Source organism: Lycium ferocissimum, chromosome 11 (genome assembly GCF_029784015.1).
Source record: "Lycium ferocissimum isolate CSIRO_LF1 chromosome 11, AGI_CSIRO_Lferr_CH_V1, whole genome shotgun sequence".
NCBI lineage: Eukaryota > Viridiplantae > Streptophyta > Magnoliopsida > Solanales > Solanaceae > Lycium > Lycium ferocissimum.
In genome coordinates, this window is record NC_081352.1 from 58,955,216 (window position 1) to 58,975,726 (window position 20,511).

Here is a 20,511-nt window from a genome sequence, read left to right on the forward strand (position 1 = left end):
TTGTGGGGGGGGGGGGGTGTAAGAAACAAAAAAAATTAAAAGCCTTTTATTTTATAATTTTTTTATAAAAGTAAAATAAAATATATGAAAAAGAAAATTCGGGAGGAGGGGGAAGGGGGTGGTGGTAGGTGGGTGTGAGAGTGGGTGGTTTGGGGTGATGGGTGGAGTGGGGGTTGGTGGGGGGGGGGGGGTTGCGGGGGGAGGTAGGATTTGGGTTTGTGGGTGTGGGTGGTGGTTGGGGGGGGGGGGTTGGGGAATTTAGTGTGGTTTTATTAATCTGGAAAAAGCTTCCCCCAAATTCTTATGAAAAATATTTTCTCTTATTTTGAGAAAAACATTTTCCAAAATTGTAAATGCAACTAAACAAGAGAAAATAGGAAAATATTTTTCGTCATGCCAAACACACCAGTGTTCATTTATATAATCAATAAAGAATTAATTACTTTCTTTCAAATTTACCCTTATTTAGATAAGTGAATTTTTATGTATTCAAGAAACTTTATGAACTAGCTAGTATTTAATTAAGGCTAGTGTAGTTAAAATATCTATTTCTTTCTAGGAGTTAGTATTTTCTTTAAGGGGTGTGCAAAACCTAAGTGGATACCTATACTGAACTGGACAGAGTATTATTTAAAATATGCCCGGCTTTTTTTAAAACTATTCAGGGGTAGTTTGGTTGATGTTAGAGTTATGCAGATACTAGTAAATTTGTCCGCGCTTCACGCGGTCATATTCTTGTTGAATTTATACACTATTTTTTTTTCCGATAAGGAAAAAAATAACACATGATAAGAACGAAAAGTAAAACAAATTGTAATGTCATCAACTGTGCCACAATTTGTGATATTGATTAGTGTTACTGAATATACTCCACTACAAGAATATCTCTAAGAGTATTTGGTCATGAAATATAGTACAATTTCTTTTCCATTTATATGTATAATATAATAGTTCATTTGTTTGTGCTTCAATGAAATTATTAAATTGCTCAGATCATATTATTAAACCCTAATAAAATCTGGATGTGCACATCTCTAAATATTAAAAAAAAACACATGTATATTTCAGGAGCCAATGAAACTGAGTAGAGGTATTAGTATCTGCTCATATACATACGACACTCATTCATGAAATCAAACTCATTATTATTAAAAAATTAATTGGAGAACCAAATAGACAATATAAAAGTATTAGATTTAAGTAAATTCCATACGTACACATGCAATAAAATTGTGAATAAAACCGTTATAACTCCTTTAGTTTAACATATAAAAAGAATATGTAGTCAACAATTAAAATTCATGGGAGGAAGAGCAGCCAATGAGCTATATGTACAACGCTAATGTGGAAATGGATACCACTTTGAGTTGATTTAGGTGTTTGACAACATGTGATCGGGCTTTAGTGCAAACATCTAATAAGTAGTTTAATCAAATACATATGCGGGTGGATTATGACTTTTTAGAAGTGTAAGCATTTTGGCACATATTCTTTGCTTATATGAGTAACTTTTTATCTTCTTCTTATAGGAAAATGAAATTTGTCTTTTATGATGCTTAAAGCGTTCATGTGTTTCTTTCTTTGGCAATTAAACACAACTTAATATTTTAGTATCATGCAATTTGGGAATTAAACCTCAAAGCATCACAAAATTCAATTTTTATTTTCCTATAAGAAGAGGATGAAAGTTATTCACAGAAGAAAAGAATATGTGCCAAAATGCTCACACTTCTAGAAAATCATAATCCACCAGCATGTCATTTGCTTCGCAAAAAATCAGTCATCTGAGATAGGAGAACCGAGGCTGACTTTCAAGATCACAATGTTGAAGTCCCAAATCCCCTGAATTCATAAATTATAAAGAGCATGATGCTACACCAAAAAAAAAAAAAACACCTATGATCCTCTTTAGCCACAAACAAAATAAAAAAATTGAATATCAGCAAGGTGAACAACACTTTCAAAGGTAAAAATACAGGAATATAGAACTTACAAAACAATATTTTTTGTTGCACATGATAAAATCAAGCGAAACTGCCACAAATTTTCAACCAATATACAATAATGGCCAAAAAGCCCTTTAACTCATAAAAGCAAGTGAAAAAAAAAAAGAAAAGAAACTAATCAAGCATGAAGCTTCTTACCGTTGGGATTTCTCACGGAGATTGATTTCGCCTCTGGTGATTTTTTACTACCTCGGGTGCCAATTGAATTTTACGAATTGTTTGCATGAGTTATGAAATTACTGTATTATAATTTATAAAGACCTTTGCAATAGAACTAATAACAACCAAGTTAATGAGGATTTTAATTTTTCAATTGAGGCATACAACGGTTAACTTTTAGTTAGTGGTGGCTTTTGGCCTACTAAATATTAAATTGAATTGAATTGAATCAAAACAAGAAGGGAAAATTGCAATTAAGGGGAACAACTGTACGTTGTTTATTGATAGTGACTTGTGGAATTCTACGCATTAAATTGAGTTGAATGGAAAAAAGAAGAGAAAATGGAAAAAAAAAAAAGAATAGGAAGGGTAGGGTATTAATTATTGAGCCATTTAATTAATGTTGTTACAATAAGATACATAAAAATAGGAGAAAAAAAAATTAGGAAAAAGTTCAAAAAAAGGAAAATAAATAAATAAATATCAATGGAGGCCATAGAGAGGTGCCACATCAACTTATCTATGCCTAGCTTTATATTATATATAATATATAGATTAGTAATGTATGGATTTTGTTACGTAGGTATTAGTAGTGTAGGGAGTTATGGAGGTATTAGACAGAGTTTAGTTATGTAGGGTTTAGTTATTCTATACCAATACTGATAAGATTCTTTCAGCAGGTAATGGAGATATTCTAAGTATTTCATTAGTTATGTATCAACGTTCCAATAAAAATACTCGTATGCATCAAAAACTCTAGGTTCCTCGGGGTAAATGCATTAAAAAGGGACAAATTCATGTATTAGTTATTCTACCATCTACTCAGCATGAAAAAAGGGGATAATTTCAATAGTATACAATCCAACATAAAATATTACATCCACGTAGCTATATTTTTAATTTACATCCGCATAGCCAACTCTTTTTTGCTACAGCGTTTATATGCACGACATTCAACATTATATAACATTACACACTTACTATAAATAATGTATAAACCTTGTATATAAGTGTATAATGATGCATAAAAGGGTCATTTAGGGTAATATTAGAAATATGGGCCATTTCAGATAAATATTTTCTCCAAATAGACATAGAGTGTTATGTTCTCTAAAAATAATATAGTCAAATATAATAGCAACGTTTGTCCGAAAATTTCATGGCTGCTATAGTGAGGTGCTATTATGTATGTATACCGGCATTTGATGTTTAGATCTCATTTAGCTGTTATAAACAATAGTGTGCAAACAAATATTTTTCTGTACTTTTTATGTTATAAACGAAAATAATATACTTGTTAATTTTAAAATCTCAATTGATTTTCATATCTCATTATTCAAAAATTGAAAAGACTAATAAATCACTAATAAATCCATAACTAGTTGTATCATAGTGATACAAAATTAAAATCTAAGTAACTTATGCATTTAAAATTAATTAAAAAATTAAATTTATCATGTTTGATGTAAGAATTTTACAATTGTATGTTGTTTCGTAAATTTCAGTCTCCTAATGATAATATAATGCTTGAATTAACAAAGAATTATATCCAGAGTTTAAGCAAAAGGGAATGTAATAGCATTCCTTTGAAGGCTGTCTGAGAGCTGAACGATTGACTTTCTATCTCACCCCACTCTTCATGACATTAATGATAGTTAAGATAAAAATTTAATATTTTTTATCTTTATACATAATATATTTCTTACAAAATATTGTTACATAATATTTGAGTATTGCTGTTATAGAGAGTTTTACAAAGACTGTACCGCTATAATGAGTGTTACTGCTATTATAGGTAAAATAATATTATAGAGAAGTAAATTATTAAAAAATTATTTTTGAAAAAATTAGGTCGTTATAGTAAAATGATGATATAACGAATAATGTAGGGATCTAGTAGCTCAGTTGATTGACTACTTGAATTTTTACGTTCGAATGCCCACATTATAATTTCTTTCTCATTTTTCTTTTCCCCTATATAATAAAAAAAATTAAAAAAAAAATGATATAACGAATAATAATTATACAGAGGTTTGACTGCGGCATATTTTTTGCATTAGTTATGTGTAAAAGAAAGACGGTGAGAGAAGTTTGTAGCCAGAGAAACTTGTAAATATTTAAGAAAATTGTCTCGGATCTTTCCCTTCTCTCTGCAACTTCTATTTCCATAATAGCACTCCCAGATTTCGCAAGAAAATTGTCTCATACCCATTTCTATTGCTCAAATCGTGATTTTGTACAACAAGGTAAAAATCATCACAACAATTTTGTACATATTTCACTAGGTAGCTGTATTTCTCACATTGATGTTATGAAAAGCTAGGTCATTGTTTAGAATTGTTTGATTATCTTATGAATTTTGTTAGTCAATATTTGCTGTAGTGCTAACATGGCATATAAATGTTTACCTGTTGTTGAACTTATATGCAGATTTCTGCTAGGAAAATTTGATGCAGTTTCCCCTATTCCCAAACAAGCCTCAAACTTATGCAGGAAAGTTTAAATTGAATAGAGATGGCGGTGTCGATTTTGCTTTTGGAGGGATTTATAGAAATGCTCGGTGCAAGTGAATTTTGGTATATTCAGGTAAGATGAAGCCTTCTTCAACCCTCACTACACATGTTACGGAGCATCAAACAAGGCCTAAAATTAACAAAAACAATGGCATATATACAGTTAGAAGTGGAAACTGACTAATCAAATGTTATTTTATACCACTAATCAAATAGAGTATAAGATTAGTATACATGAGTTTTCATTTCATATGAACTTAGAGGCATAATTGTTGTCCCGTATTTGGAAAAGAAGAGGGGGACAGATGGATGAAGGTTGTGTTTCAAAAAAGAATAAAAAAATCAAATATCTTTCCATAAATAGATCTAACAGAGAAGATTCTGGTCATTTTCATTTTTCTACAAAACCCTTTATTCAATTTCACGAGTGACCAATCTTTCACAATTCAATACAGTGAGTATAAGTATAGTATAGTATAATTGGTAGGTAGGTCCACCATCTCTGTGCCAACACGGGTTTTCTTTTCTCCTAACTTCCCTCCCCCCCCAAAATTTGCAGCATGGAAACAATACCTTCTTCTCAACCCAAAAGGCGTGGCAGACCAAAGGGTTCTTCCACCAAATCCAAAGACGAAAAGGAATCCCACAGGATGAGAGGTAGTGTTGACAAAAGAGCTGCTTCTGTTGATGAGAAATATGTTCAGTAGAAATCACTCGTTCCAGTTCTCTATGACTGGTTCGCTAATCACAACCTTGTTTGGCCTTCCCTCTCTTGCAGGTAGATATTTGGTATGTTGTATATTTCTAGAACCTCTGCTTTTTGGGTTGGTACTTTTGGAGTCCTTGGTATGTGCCTTTTTTGTGTTTTGCTAGGGTTTGCAATGATATTTGATTACATTAGGTCTAGGATTTTTTTGCTACTATCTATTGTTTTTTTGTACTTCGATTATGTTATTTATCTGTGGTAGCTACTACTTCCTTTTTTTGTTTTCTCATATCATGGCTTATTCGCTTTCGTTATTTCCTTTTTTCATACTGCTTTGAATTGCTTGTCCTTATGCCAAGGGTCTATCGGAAACAACCTCTTTACCTAAGTAGAGGTAAGGTCTGCGTACACTCTAGCCTCCCCAGAGTCCACTTTGTGTGATTTCAATGGGTATGTTGTTGTTGTTATTGAATTAGGTCTAGGATTTAACAACATTTTCAATGCGTATGAGGATTATGTGTGAAGAAGCTCGCACATTTTTTTTTTTTTTTTTTTGTGTTGTAATGTTTGTGCTACTCTTTGTCCTTTTTTTTATTTTTATAGTGAAGATATAATTAATTTTGGTATCTGTTCTGGAGAGTGGGCCCGGTGTTATTAATTTTGCAATGATCTTTGATTACTTTAGTTCTAGGATTTAACAACCTTCACACTTTGGTTTATCCATCCGTGGCATTCAGCGCGTATGAGCAGAGGCGGATCCAAGATTTAAGTTTTATGGGTTCAACAAGGTTCTTAGAATTGAACCTATAGCTGAGAAATCCCAAGTGCAGTACCTTAACCTCACTCTTATGCTTTTTGAAGCCATGTCAGGACTCCACATTAACATGTCAAGTGTCATCTATCCAGCTAATGAGGTGCCTAACTTAGAGTAATTGGCTGACATTATGTGTTGCACAACTGGCTTCTTTCCCACTACCTATTTGGGGTTACCTCTAAGTGCCAGTTACAAATCAGATGAGGCATGGAATGTTATTGTGGAAAAGCTTGAAAGAAGATTGGCTTCCTGGCAGCAACAATATCTCTCACTAGGGGGCAGGGTAACACTTATTAATAGTGTCTTGGATAGTATTCCCACCTTTTTATGTCCCTCTTCCCTCTGCCAGATAAGGTGCGAAAGCAACTCGACAAGATCAGGAGAGACTTCCTTTGGCAAGGCAATCGTGAGGACCACAATTCCACCTTGTGTAATGGGCCAAAGTCACCATGCCAAAACAGTTTGGAGGCTTAGGGATTAAAGACTTGGCACTACATAACAAGTGTATGCTAATGAAGTGGCACTGGAGGTATAATCAGGAGACAACTGGTCTATGGAAGGAGGTGATTCAAGCAAAATTTGGTAGCACTAGTCACTGGTGCTCTAATCAAGTTTCAACTCCTTATGGCACAGGGGTTTGGAAAGCTATAAGGTGCCTTTGGGAGGTCTTCTCTAGCAATGCTTCTCTGAAGGTGGGAAGTGGGGAGCATATCCAGTTTTGGAAAGACACTTGGTTGGGAAACATTCCCCTTATGAATGTTTGTCCAAGCATTTTCCAGATTGCCTCCAACCCTGACTCAACCATTTCTCAGTGTAGGGAAACCAATGTTTGGAATCTGATTCTGAGGAAAAATCTAAATGACTTGGAGTTAGAAGATTTTATAGCTCTCATGGCCACCATTCAGAGCAGCCCAGTCGATAGGCAGAGATAGACTCACTTGGGGAAGTTACAGGGATGGCTCCTATTCAGTCAAAGAAGGCTACTTGCATGTGAGCCCAAAGAAGACACTTATTGATCTGTGGCCTTGGAAACTTATCTGGAGAACTAAGTTGCCTCCAAAAATCATTTGTTTCAGCTGAGTCACTCTAAAAGGTTATTGCTTAACTCGGGATAATCTTATGAGGAGGAAGTTCCATTTAGTCAACAGATGCTACATGTGCTTGTGCTACTTAGAATCGATCAATCATCTGTTTCTTCATTGTCCTGTGGCAACTGAGCTATGGAACATGTTCTTTTCTCTCTTTGGACTGACTTGGGCCATGCCAGGCACTATGAGAGAGGCTTTTGTGTGTTGGAGCTTCTGTAAAGCTGGGATGTCCATCAAAAAGATCTGGTCTTTGGTTCCTGCTTGTATTTTGTGGTGCTTATGGATAGAGAGGAACAAAAGGTGTTTTGATGGCATCTCTACTCCCATCCCCATTCTTAAGGCTAGATGTTTGATTATTCTTTTTAGTTGGGTCAACCTCTCCTCTGTAATTACTGTTGATTCTTTCCTAGAATTTATCAGCTCCATAGATCTATGTTGATAGCTATTAGATAGCATTTTTTTCCCTTCCCGGGAGCTGATACTTTCTTTCTCTGTAATGCTGCATCTTCTTGATGCTTTTTGTTAATGATATCCTTCTAATTTCATAAAAAAAAGAAAAGAAAAAAAGAACTGACCTTATTGCATATAAATTTATGATCTGTGTCAAAAGTATTGGGTTCAGATGAGCCCGGTATCGGTATGCTACGTAAGCGTTTGTGTATGGGGGTTATTTATGAAGAAGCTCGCACATTGCCTTATTGTTTGTGTTCTAATGTTTGTGCTACTCTTTTTCCTTTTCTTCTTGATTGTGAAGATGTGATTAATTTGAAGTCTGGTCTTAAGAGTGGGCCCAGTGTTAAAAGGAAAAAAAGTTTATGGGACTAAGCGAGAAGTGAGAAGTGAAGTGCACATTTCTTTGAAGTGAAGCACATAATTTATGGAAAATTAAAGATAGCAAACATATATAAATTTGATCCTATGATGATTAAACATCAATCAATAACTAACTGCAAGTATTTTTGATAATCGAGAAACCACGGAGGGGTAGTGTTGCACGGGCAAGATGATGCGTTTGTTTGTCTAATCTTCTCCACTTAAGGCCTTTGTTTGCAGAGGATTCAAATCCGTGAAGTGCGTCTAACCCATATATCATGCGTTGCGTTCTTACCTCTAGACCAAAGCCTGGTGGCATAACTAATTTCAACGTTTCAACATCTAATATACAATAATGCACGTATTAATCCAACAACTCCATTTTTATGAGGATTGAGATTAAAGGAATCGGGAGTTTTACATTGGGATCATTTTGTGCCTTATTGTTTTTGAGATGAACATCACAAAAGAACATGATTTTACCTATGAAGCCCTAAGCTATTTTGGCTTAAAATAACGAAATTACTGAATGAAGGATATTGGTATACGGGTTTTTAAGGTGAGATGGATTTTGAGGCAACAATTGGTACAAAATTGTAAAATAGGGGGTAATTGTGTAGATTGCTAGTTATTGCTTTGAAATTGTCTGTAGTAGTGCTTACAGAAATCTGGTAACGCAGCGTGATATTTGATTTATTTTAACTCTAGAGTTAATTCAATTAATTGTTAGTTGAACTGCTCATTTTATGAAAGTTTTTGCAGTTCATTAATGCAATGACTCCACATATAGGGGTAAAATCGTCGACTAAATATCCACCGTGAAACCCTTATTTCCCTATCTCATTCTTCTTTTGGCCTCCCCCATCCCCCTCTCCTATCATTTGCGCGCTTGCAAGTAATTTCAGGTTCTTTATTGTGCTTGATTTTAATGATAATCTTTCTCACTTAATCATTTTAATGATAATCTTTCTCACTTAATCATTCTTTCATGTTATCTATCTATAACAATATTAAAGAAAAACAAATTGACCAGCAAAATCCACCGCTAATGTAGTTTCCGCCCCCTCTTTCGATACATCCAAGAAAAAAGCTATGCCCATAAAAACAACAACAACCTACTCTTTCTTTTCCCTTCCAAAACATCCATTTCTAGAGATTTTCATTAAACCTCTAGAAAACGCAACGTGCTCTCTCTAGGGTTTTAATGAAGCGTGATATTTGACTTATTTTAACTCTGGAGTTAATTCAATTAATTCTTAGTTGAACTGCTCACTTTTTGGAAGTTTTCGCAGTTCATTAATGTAATGACTCCACATATAGGGGTAAAAATGTCCACTAAATATCCACAGTGAAACTCTTATTTCGCTTACCACAGTGAAACTCTTATTTCGCTATCTCATACTTCGTTTGGCCTCCCCCATCGTTTGTGTGCTTGCAAGTAATTTCAGGTTTTTTGTCCTCTTTTTTTGTTTTTTTTGTTTTTGTTTTTGTTTTTGTTTGGAGAAAGGTAACAATCTTGTATATATAGCACTACTTGTATTAAAACTTTTCTCGACTTTTGCTTCTGTTTATTGTAAAGATTTGATCCATCTACAAAACAACATGGCATCTACCCAAAATGCTGAAAGATGCAAAAAAGAAAAAAGAAATTGGGCTCTTGGTGGAGCAAGTAGTGAAGATGGGAGTAGCAAATGCGGTGAAGAATATCAGATGTGGAAGTCTAATATTGCTGTGCTGTATGATTGGTTCACTAATCATAGCAGTGAATGGCCTCTTCCTTCTTGCCGGTATTATGAATTTCTTTCTTCATTTGCAATATGCTATAGTTTTATTAAGCTGAGCCAAGTTGTATTGATGAAGATGAAAAATTCGGTTTATATTTTTGCTTTCTTAGGGATGTAGTTGATCTCGTGAAACTGGATATTTGTTTATGTTATTTTTTATCTCTAGTTGCAGGTGAACAATGACGAAAGTTAAATCTAAGTATATGCCTAATGTGTGAACTTAAGCAATTATTGTAATAGAGCTTTGTAAGTAAGTTTGTAGTTTAGAAATAGAAAACTAATCTTTAAAACTTAAAAGACAGATAATAATTTGGTATATGATTTTGTGACATGCCTTTTGTTCCCTTTCCTCCTTAAAATTAAATTTTTCGTTGGGTGAATTTCGTAACCCTTTAACCAAGATCTGAATTCGAGGTAGCAGGTACCTGATGGAATAGCCGAGGTGCGCACAAAGTTGTTATAAAAAAAAAGAATTTCTATCCTTAAAAACCAAGATCTGAATTCCCTAAAGAAAAGAAAAAAGAGATCTGAATAATAACCATCTGGGTGATTGCTTTGTTAAGGAGGTATGATCTGAATGCTAAGTAGGCCACATGCTTATGTATTTATGAATATGTTAAATCCATACTTGCACATGGTGGTCACTATATAGGGTATATCTTTTCTTCTTGTGAGCTAGTTGGTTTTCTTGGTTTATTATTTTCTGGTCACGTTTATGTTCTGATCATAAATTAAGTAATTGGTGTTGTTCTGTATATGGTATGTGATTCTCTTTTGTGTGTGTGTGGCTATTATTCCTATATGATAGTTATCCATGGAACTCTTTGGCCTTGCACTTAGTATATGTTTAATGAAGTGGATAACAATCCTGTTTTTTTAATTGACATTTGAAAATTGGTATCGAGCTGTCTCATTGTGATCTTGGATTTGTCAAGTTGTTTGGTCTATAATTGATCAGTCATATTAATGGTTATATGTCTTTGGCAACAGGTGGGGTCCAATAATTAGGCAGGGTTCTCTGAAAAACCGCCAGCGACTCTACCTTTCTGAACAGGCAAGCTTGCATTTTACATGATTACTGTTTTTTGTTGATATTTTTCGGCATTCCTGTGTATTTTACATGGATATCCCAACAGATTTACCATATCACCAAATTTTGTAGAAGTATACTCTTTCCTTAATGATTTTTTTTTGGGTTGGGGGGTTGAGAACACCTGCACTCCCTCCTTTAACAAAATCTCTTTTGTTATTAATAGAATTCTTTAGGTATAAAATACTTCTAGAAATCTTTCCCCCACAATTTCTTTTCTCCGTGTTTTAGTTTTTAAACTTCCATTGTAAATTCTTTAATATCTAGTGTCATACAGGGCCAAAGTTCATTTAAAATTGAGTTGTCTAGGTGCCCCACTACCTCTACTTCTTTACTTAATCATGTGTATTGTTAATTTGTTTTCCTCAATAATCTTTAAAAATAGATATATGCAATTCTCACATTTTTCATAGCAGGTTCTCTAACATTTTTCTGCCGATGAAGATACATAGTTCCTATCTGACCCTTAGTATGATGGGCCAAGTGCAAGATAGAGGTTGTGGATCCCATTCATAATAATCCCGTTTCAGCCACTCATGGAAAACCTATGTTGGTCCTCTTGATAATACCATAATTAAGTTCTATCTTCACATGGAGAGAAAGTAATGCTACAGTTTTCGAGAACAAACAGGACAATGTAGTTAATCTAAAGTTCAAATATATTTTTTTGCTTAGTTTTTGGTGCAACTTGACTTTGGCAAATGTGTTGGAGCCGGAGGCTTTTGTTGGCTTTCTTACTTATTTTCAGATGTTCTCTTGTACAACTTTTGCTTGCCGGTCCTGTCCCTCATCAATAATATTCTTACAATTGTCTATCAGAAAAATAGTACTCCCTCAGCCCCAATTTATGTGGCACCGTTTGACTTGACACAAAATTTAAGAAAGGAAGACTTTTGAAATTTGTGGTCTAAAACAAACTTTGGACATTTGTGTGACTATAAATCATTTCATTAAGGGTAAAAAGCAGAATTTTAAAGTTAAATTGTTTATAATTATAAAAAGGCGACATTCTTTTTGGCACAGACTAAAAAGGAAAGGTGCCACATAAACAGAGGGAGTAATAGTAATTTAGTGCTATCTAGTCCAGCCTTGAACTTCCACCATTTAAATGATCAATTAGTAATACTTTTTGATACACATTCAAAGGGTATCTTCTGCCAATACGTCACAGACAACAGATGTTGATTTAATGTGGAGGAGAATGGTGAACGCCTACCTGGATTCATACCGTCCAGATTAATTGTACATTCTATAGGATATTCTGCATTTAATTACCTTATTAGTATAGGGATGTATTAGCTACTGTATTAGGCATCGCTTAATATTCCTATGTAAGGAGTATCTCTTGTACATTGAGAAGCTTTTCTATTTTCAAATGGTATCAAAGTCCCGACCTTGATTGATTCAAATAGCTTCTGTTGCCAGTAAGCTGTATTGGTTAGACCGAGGCCTGATTACTTGATGTTCATTTTGTCCCTGGCTCCTGAGCCATGGTCTGGTTCCTGGGCTGGCTCCATTCTTATGGGGCCAGTCTTGAGCCAGTAATTTTTTAGAAGGGGATGGGACACGACACTTAACAACTATAGTTGCCTGCTTTGGGTCGGTCTAGTTGGTCCTTTTTGAGTTTCGTTTATTCTGTCCTATATTAGTTATAACATGTCATAAAGTATTGATTATGTTTAGTATAAAGAATAAAATAATTGCAAATAAGAGAACAAAAAATCAGGTAAAGCAAGATTGATATTTCAAGCCAACTTTACTTTGTGATCGTGTCACAGTTCTGCCAATTTTTCTTTTGAATTTGAGTACATTTTCGAGATCTAGTTCTTTGCTATGGGGGTTTGACTGCTCAGCTTTTAAACACTCTTATTTCCCTTTCACTTTACATTTTCGCTAATCTTGTAAAACAAATGAATACTTTTATTCTGAGAAAGCAGTAAACTAATAGCACATATAGATTAATCCCTTTTTTCTTTTAAGAATATCAATATTGATTATTCAATTTGATGTTAATTGCTTGATTTGTGAACAGCTTATGTGTAAAAATTTATAGATTTTAGTAGTAACTAAGTTGTTTGTATTAAAGTGTGTCTTTTCCCAACAAGCAGCTATTTCTGTATTGTTTCTTGTGACCTTAAATTTAGAAATATTAGATCAAAGGGTTCAAATATGAAGCTAGCATCCTGAAAATTACTTTCAACTTGAGGGGTTAGGAGGGGGGTTTTGGCGTGCTGCAGGCTGGTTCCAGACCAGTCCTGAGCTGTTAGGACTTATGTGAGGAACTGGTGCAAGTTCCCTTAGTGGCCGAGCCAGCTGCTGCCTGCTACAGTAGGTGTCCGTTTAGGCTTGGGCGATTTCATGAGCTGACGGGGCCCGCCTACCACACATGGCTAGAGTTCTTACCATTATTATTATTATCATCATCGTTAATGTTGATATTAGTATTATAAAATAATTTCATTTTTATAGTTTGCTTACTGACAGGGAAGTGTTAACAAATATGATAATTTGTTGTTTCATTTCCGTGCACAGTAAATGATATGAGTTGTCCCATTCTATATTAGGGTTATTTTTTTTATTTTATCTTTAAACTCGCCTTTCCAGACGGATAAGTCAGTGCCTAATACTTTGATCATCGCCAATTGTGATGTGGTTAAGCCCAGGGTTGCAGCGGAAAATCACATTGCAAAAGTATGTATATTTCACATTTTAATATGGTTTTGTTTTAGGTATTCTGCAAATCAATCATAACGACTCGTTTTTTAAATGGCTTGGTTCTAGTTCAATGAAGAAGCACGCTCGCCATTTCTGAAGAAGTACAAAACCATGATACATCCGGGAGAGGTAAAAACTGCATGAACACTGAAAAAAAAAATGAACTTGCACGTGTGTTCACAGACAAACTGAGTTAACTATTGGCTCGGTGGCTCTTGATACAATGTTGTACTAGGTTTCTTTGGTGTTGCCTGCTGAATTGATAGTTCTCTTGCCAGAGATTTTTAAATTAAGTGCACTTATCCTTGCTGTTTATCTTTGTCTCTATCTGCTGCATTGTGAGGAATAGGAATAATAAATTTTCTCTAAGAGCCTGTTTGCAAGGACACCTTGTAATCGGGTCTGGTGTAGTTACTTATACAGTAATTACACAAAATAGTAAGTACATAGACATTTTTGTTTGCCATAACGTAATTACAATGTAATTCCATCTTTCATGTTTGGTTGCACAAGCGTAATAACATAGATACTGTTTATTTAAAAATAAAGTTAACAATAAAAATTAAATAAACCTATTTTAGATGAAGTAAATATACTTTAATGAGTGACAAATATGTATATATTTACAAAATTATACTTAATTATTATAAATTGATAACTAATATCGTAAAGAGTAATCGGTATCTTCCCAATTGTGTGGATATAATGTGGTTCGTGATTTTGCCAATTTTTAAAATAACAAATGATTATGTGTGAGTTTAGAAATTATTTTTCTGTAATATATATTTGTTTTAATAAATAGAAAAAAGAAACTAGTAGAATTTGAAATTGCTTTTAACAAGTATTCCGCGTAGATTTGAAAAATTGAAATATAAGATAATTTGAAAAATCATCTGGTAATTACACGATGTAATTACCAGATCCCCTTGAGAATTACAGTGTAATTGCTCCCTCTCAGTTACATCCAATTTCATGTTGACCAAGTAATTGCTTGGCCAGACAAACAATCCAAGACTCTGTAATTACACTCAATTGCACCCAAATCCAATTACAAGGTGTCCTTCCGATAGGCTCTATAAGGGAGAACAAGGCGATTTTGCTTAATATATCAATGATTCCGCTGCTGCAAACCGAATGAATTTGCCACTTTCCTGCCTATTTTTTTCCCTGAATAGTGTACTCTAATATTCTAGAATTATCTTTCAGAAGCCAAATTTTTTACTTTCAGATTTCCAGCTCCCACCATATTTTTAAATCATTTTTGACAAGGAACTCAAATGCCGTGAATACAAGATAAAAGTTGTATACCACAGAATGAAAATGTAAACAGAAATAAATAATAATTGATGCTTGAGATGAGATTATTGAATTATTTTAGTTATATGCTTATTGTTTCTTATGCTTTTCTGTTGCAATATTATCCTTATATTTGATGCTATTCAGAATATTAGAAAAATAGTTTTCATTCCCTGTCAACATTTTTTTTGCATTGCTAATTTCCTACTGGATTTGTGTTTCTCGATTGTATCTGCATTGAGGGCATTAGCTCTTCTGGGTGTTAAGGTTTTTGTTCACGCCAATTTTCAATGCTATATCTTTCTGTGTATCATAGTAAAGTTGAGATTTAATTGCATTCAAAGTTTTGTGCTTTATTTAGAGGAGTACTTGAATGAAGCAAAGTCTGAATTCAACAAAACTAAAAAGTGATGTATATAGTGCTCTATTTTGCCTAGAATCTGCATCATTACTTGTGACATTCTATGAAGAAAAACACTTTATGAACTTATTTGAGATTTATTCTCTAGCATAAAAAATTGTGCAGTTTTGAATGGCACCAGTTTCAAAAAAACAAAAAATAAAATAAAATTGTGCAGTTTGGTTCTCCATTGAGGAATTCTGTTTGAACTTCTTTTTTGGTACCCTTCTCCAGGCTAACAGAATTAGAGAACTCCCACAGAACAAAAACATAGTGGCAACCCATACTGATTGTCCTGAAGTAAGTGGCCTCTTTTTGTAAGGAGTTTAGTGGAAGTCTTTGTAAAGTTACTGTGGCATGTTTCTATTTTAGGCATATCAATATTTTTTAATTGGTACAAGTTTGTTATTCATCTATCTAGGTTCTCATTTGGGACATCGAAGCTCAGCCTAACAAGCATGCTGTCCCAGGTGCTGCTGCTTCACGTCCGGATCTGGTCAGTGTACTTATTCTCTAAGATTTTTTGATTGATCTATATTTTGGGTTATTTTCATCATGTTCATCACTCATCTTACCTCTTTTGGCGGATTTCATAACTTTTTTGCTTGTGGAATGTGCTCTAATATTTGATCCCATCTCCTGTCAACTGGCACCAGCAATATGATTTGGCATCTTAAGCTATAGATCAACCTTTCTAAGTAAACATGAAATGCCCTTTCAGGTATTGAGTGGACATCAAGACAATGCAGAATTTGCTCTGGCTCTGAGCCCCATGGAACCCTTTGTCCTCTCTGGAGGTTTGAAGTTTTCTCTTTTTTAGATGTCTAGTTTTCAAAATATGTTTTCATCTAGTCATATTTTAGAATCAGGTACTTGCGTTGCCCATCTTGCATACCAAATTAAACTTATGTGATCAGATTCAGTTTGTATGTAAGGTTCATAAAACTACTTCTGCTGGTAGTCCAAGTATTGAGAATCATATTATGAACTTCGATTCTTTTGTCTAATGTTGCATTCCGTAAGATGCTGTCTGGAACCTAATATCATAATTCAGTGGTTGGGAAGTGATTTAGCCACTTCTAGTGTCTCCTCATTTGAGGTAATTTTCTGTCAGGAAAGGACAAAACTGTGGTCTTGTGGAGCATTCAAGATCACATTTCAACATTGGCAGCAGATGCACCCAAGTCTGCAGGATCAGCTGGCTCTATAATTAAGTCTGCTGATAATCCTTCGATTGGACCACGTGGTATCTTCCAGGGCCATGATGATACTGTAGAAGATGTTCAGTTTTGCCCTTCAAGGTAATGTCGACTTGAATGCTTTAATTTCTTTGCTGGATCCCATGGGAGGTTTTCTGGGTGGAGTGAGGTTTATAAATTAGGCTTTCAGGTTAATAGAGTTTCTGCAGGTAAATTGTTCTCATTTTCCTTTTGTTCTTCTTTAGTGACATCCACTTCTTCTGAGTTATCATCCAGGAAGAGAAATATAAAGAAACTGTCCCGATGCCCTCAGCTCCACCTGTTGCTTCCCATTTGCTTCGTCATCATGGTCTTCCTACATCCTCCTTGGTCCCCTTTGGATTTTATGTAGTTTAAGAAAGTGGAACAATTAAGTTCGCATTGATCAATGTGCTTTGATATTTAAAATTCTGTCTGATGTCTTCATGGAACATTCTGGAGTTACTGACAAAGAACAAAGACAAGCTAAGATTCTGCAATTAATGTACTTCAACCATTTTGTTCTTGACACATCTTCTGTGACATCCTAAGCAGAAAAGGTGGATACGTAAGAATGTGCGAGATTAACATGTTTAGAAGTATCTGATCAGTCTACTTCTGAAACTGACATTTTATTTTGACCTTCATGAAGTTCACAGGAATTTTGTAGTGTTGGTGATGATTCGTGCCTCATACTATGGGATGCTCGAGTTGGTAACAATCCTGTTGTAAAGGTCTGGTGATTACTTTCTTGATTGTTTAATGGCAAATGTCTTCTACTACTGAGATTGTTAATAACATAGAAATACGCAGTATATCATATATCAAACTGCCAATGTGCAACTCCTCTCAGGTTTCTGGAGATATATCTTGAATGCAATTCTAATGGTCAAATGATGATTCTTGACATTGTTAAAACATAGGCCAATTATCTTCATACCAGAATATACACCTTTTGAGACTTGACCGGATTCAGCTTTTCCTAGATATTCATTTGTTAGCTTATCTTGAATGCAATTCCAATGGTCAAATGATGATTCTTGAACATATGTTAAACATAGGCCAATTATCTTCATACCAAAATATATAACTTTTGAGCATGACCATATTCAACTTTTCCTAGATATGCATGTTTTATATCATATAGCCATTTCTATTAAATTGTTTTGAGATTTTCTGGATCGTCAAATTTCAGTCAATAATCCTTCACAAGTAATATCTAAAACCTAATGAGGATACTGGTCTTTGCTGCTTTTACAGGTTGAGAAAGCGCATGATGCTGATCTTCATTGCGTCGACTGGAATCCTCACAATGACAATCTTATCATAACCGGGTATGATGTGAAATAGTACTCATATTAAATAAATTATGAGTAAGCCTTACCCAAAAAAGAAAATTAAAAGGAAGAGTAGTCATGTAAGTGCCTTTTATGGGGCGTGCTGCTGCAAGTTTACTTTTTTTTTTTTTTTTTTTTTTTTGTGAACGACAAACTTCCCATTAATGGTATGTTATATCATAAATTCGTATAGTATCACTCATCAGTGGTCATCAAGATAGTGCTTATTATGGTGCGCACGACTGCTTGGGCGCTTTTCTTTAATGTAGTTTATCTAAGTGGCAGATTTCATACTTAGCATGGTGTCACTCAGGTCCGCTGATAATTCGGTTCGCTTGTTTGACCGGCGAAATTTAACTTCGGATGGGGTCGGATCGCCATTACATATGTTTGAACATCACACAGCCGCAGTTCTCTGTGTTCAGGTGTATCATTTGCCGTGTTATGTTCATCAGTGAGATTGTGTTTACTGATATCTCTGCGTTAGATCGCTGTTAACTGACGACTTTCCCTTTACAGTGGTGTCCGGATAGGTCTTCTGTGTTTGGGAGCTCTTCAGAGGATGGTCTCTTAAATATTTGGGACTATGAGAAGGTAGAGATACTCCTCTCCTTGGCACTTTCTCAGACTTCGCATCTTCCTCCCTTTATCCCTTCTCTCGTGTGTTATTCCTCCAGTTCCAAGTATTGCAACTCTTCTGGGAGTCCAGCTTCTTAAAAAAGGTTTTTATTTGTAAATGCTGCTGTGATCAGTCTTCTGTAAACAACGTTGGTCTTCGGATAGCGAAGGGTTTGACTGCAAAAAAAAAAAAAAAAACATGGTAACTGTAATTTGTGAAGTGATCTTACATTCTGCAAATGCAAAAGGGATGGAGAGTTGAGACATTTTAAAATGTTAGATGGCTTCTCTAATTCCAACTAATACCTTTTGCACAAAAAAGAAGCAAAATGAAAGCTGCTCATGATGTGCTACAAATATATTTCACAGGGATCATCAGTTTTCAAATTTAATATCTTGTCGCACCTTTGATGCTTTATCGTATTAAGGCAAATAGGCAATGATTCTTTATAGTCTAATGTTCTAAAATGTTCCAAGTTTGAGAAATTCTTTCCTGGCTGGTGGACTCAGGTGTTGTACTATGGATTACTTATTTATTTATTAGTAGTGGGAGTCTGGATGTGTAAAATGTAATTTATTAACTTCTGATTGGATATATCATGTAACCATAGGCAAGTATTCCGTTTAAAGGCGCACATTCAAATAAAGCGGCGCAATAATGACTGGAGATGTTCTTTACTCAAAAAAAAAAAAAAATGACTGGAGATGTTCTAGATTCATGAATTTATAACCAAGTAGTTCTCCTTATAGTTTTAGTAAATTTTTCTTGACAGGTTGCTGAAACAAAAGATACTGAAGATGATCCTCCTCCAGGCTTATTTTTTCAGCATGCTGGCCACAGGTTAGAACTTTTACACTGGCTTTTTTCTTCTAGGCTTTGTTTCATTTTGCCATGTTGGACTTCAAACAAAACTGACTATATTTTGTTTTATATTCTAATTTATTTTCTTTCTTCTAAGGAGGGGGAGAATGATAGTTTTTCTCAGTTTAATGGCAGTTATCTTTTGGTCATGATCTTAGTGATGATACCATATAGATTGTGGAGACCAATGAAGCAATGAGGAGTAACTGATTTTTTTGGATTTGACTCAGGGATAAAATTGTGGACTTTCACTGGAATGCATTGGATCCATGGACTATTGTTAGTGTATCTGATGACTTGGAGACCAATGGTGGAGGCGGCACACTACAGGTTCATAATCATTTCTGTTGCTGCCATTTCCAGTATGATTTAATTTGCCTCTGATTGTTAGATTGGATCCTACAGATATGGCGCATGACTGATTTGGTGTACCGGACAGAGAAGGAAGTTTTGTCTGAGATGCAACATTTCAAGGACCATGTGAGCAAGTGTGCTCCAAAGTCCAAAGTCTGAGTCATTTTAGCGCAATGGCGCTCTGAAGAAATATAATAGTAGGCACTAGAGTACACCATATATGAGTGTCAGTATCTGTACACTATTGATATTTGCATGTAGGAGCTATGCTTGAAAATGGTAATTGTATGCTAGTAGACGGTAAGCTGTAAGTAACCGAGACTGTAGAGCATGATGTGTTGATGTTGTTTGTACTGGATTTTTGGCGTTTTGCTACTTGGATGTTTGCATTCTTATTTGGCATGCGAAATCCTGATGTGTTCTGTGTGGACTGGAAAGTTGGTCGGTGGTGGGAGTGGGTTGGGTTGGGTGGTTGGGGGTAGTGGTGAGGGTGGGTGGGAGTGAAGATGAGGTGAGTTCGAGGGTAGGAAGGAGACAATCAATGTTCACTTGTGGGGCTTCTTTTCCTTACTTACATTAGGAAAGTCATTTTCCTCATTTTTAAGGAACTTGTTTTCCTAACATAAATATTTTTCAAAAAACTTTAACCAACTGATAAAAAGTTTTCAAAATATTTTCCTCCATACTGAACACACCTTGAGGGACGAGAGATTGGAAGGGGTACAAAGGAAAGAAAGTG

General features: G+C 34.8%; 1 protein-coding gene across 3 annotated transcripts; it reads left to right on the top strand.

The window, feature by feature from the left end:
* Positions 1 to 4,263: 4,263 nt before the first annotated feature.
* Positions 4,264 to 20,130, top strand: LOC132037698 (WD-40 repeat-containing protein MSI4-like). 3 transcript variants are annotated; one of them, XM_059428263.1, is made up of 17 exons: positions 4,264 to 4,450; positions 4,596 to 4,751; positions 9,679 to 9,886; positions 10,874 to 10,937; positions 13,578 to 13,664; positions 13,755 to 13,817; positions 15,619 to 15,684; positions 15,806 to 15,880; positions 16,106 to 16,181; positions 16,499 to 16,685; positions 17,254 to 17,335; positions 17,862 to 17,935; positions 18,252 to 18,363; positions 18,458 to 18,532; positions 19,330 to 19,397; positions 19,649 to 19,748; positions 19,824 to 20,130. In XM_059428263.1, the coding sequence occupies exons 3-17, from the start codon at positions 9,702 to 9,704 to the stop codon at positions 19,929 to 19,931; spliced, it is 1,422 nt and encodes a 473-aa protein (XP_059284246.1). In that variant the 5' UTR covers positions 4,264 to 4,450; positions 4,596 to 4,751; positions 9,679 to 9,701; the 3' UTR covers positions 19,932 to 20,130. The 3 variants fall into 3 exon arrangements, 2 of the variants coding, with proteins under 2 accessions (XP_059284246.1, XP_059284245.1); XM_059428262.1 differs by lacking the exons at positions 4,264 to 4,450; positions 4,596 to 4,751 and adding an exon at positions 5,315 to 5,456; XR_009409965.1 differs by lacking the exons at positions 4,264 to 4,450; positions 4,596 to 4,751; positions 19,824 to 20,130 and adding an exon at positions 5,315 to 5,456 and having other exon boundaries at positions 18,252 to 18,392; positions 19,649 to 19,720.
* The last annotated feature ends 381 nt before the right edge of the window (positions 20,131 to 20,511 follow it).

Excerpts from the sequence above, each read along its gene's own strand:
- LOC132037698 (XM_059428262.1), top strand. The coding sequence starts at position 5,366 with ATGAGAAATATGTTCAGTAGAAATCACTCGTTCCAGTTCTCTATGACT. Across the intron at positions 16,182-16,498 it reads ACCCTTTGTCCTCTCTGGAG|GAAAGGACAAAACTGTGGTC; the intron begins GTTTGAAGTTTT and ends ATTTTCTGTCAG. Across the intron at positions 18,364-18,457 it reads CCGCAGTTCTCTGTGTTCAG|TGGTGTCCGGATAGGTCTTC; the intron begins GTGTATCATTTG and ends TTCCCTTTACAG.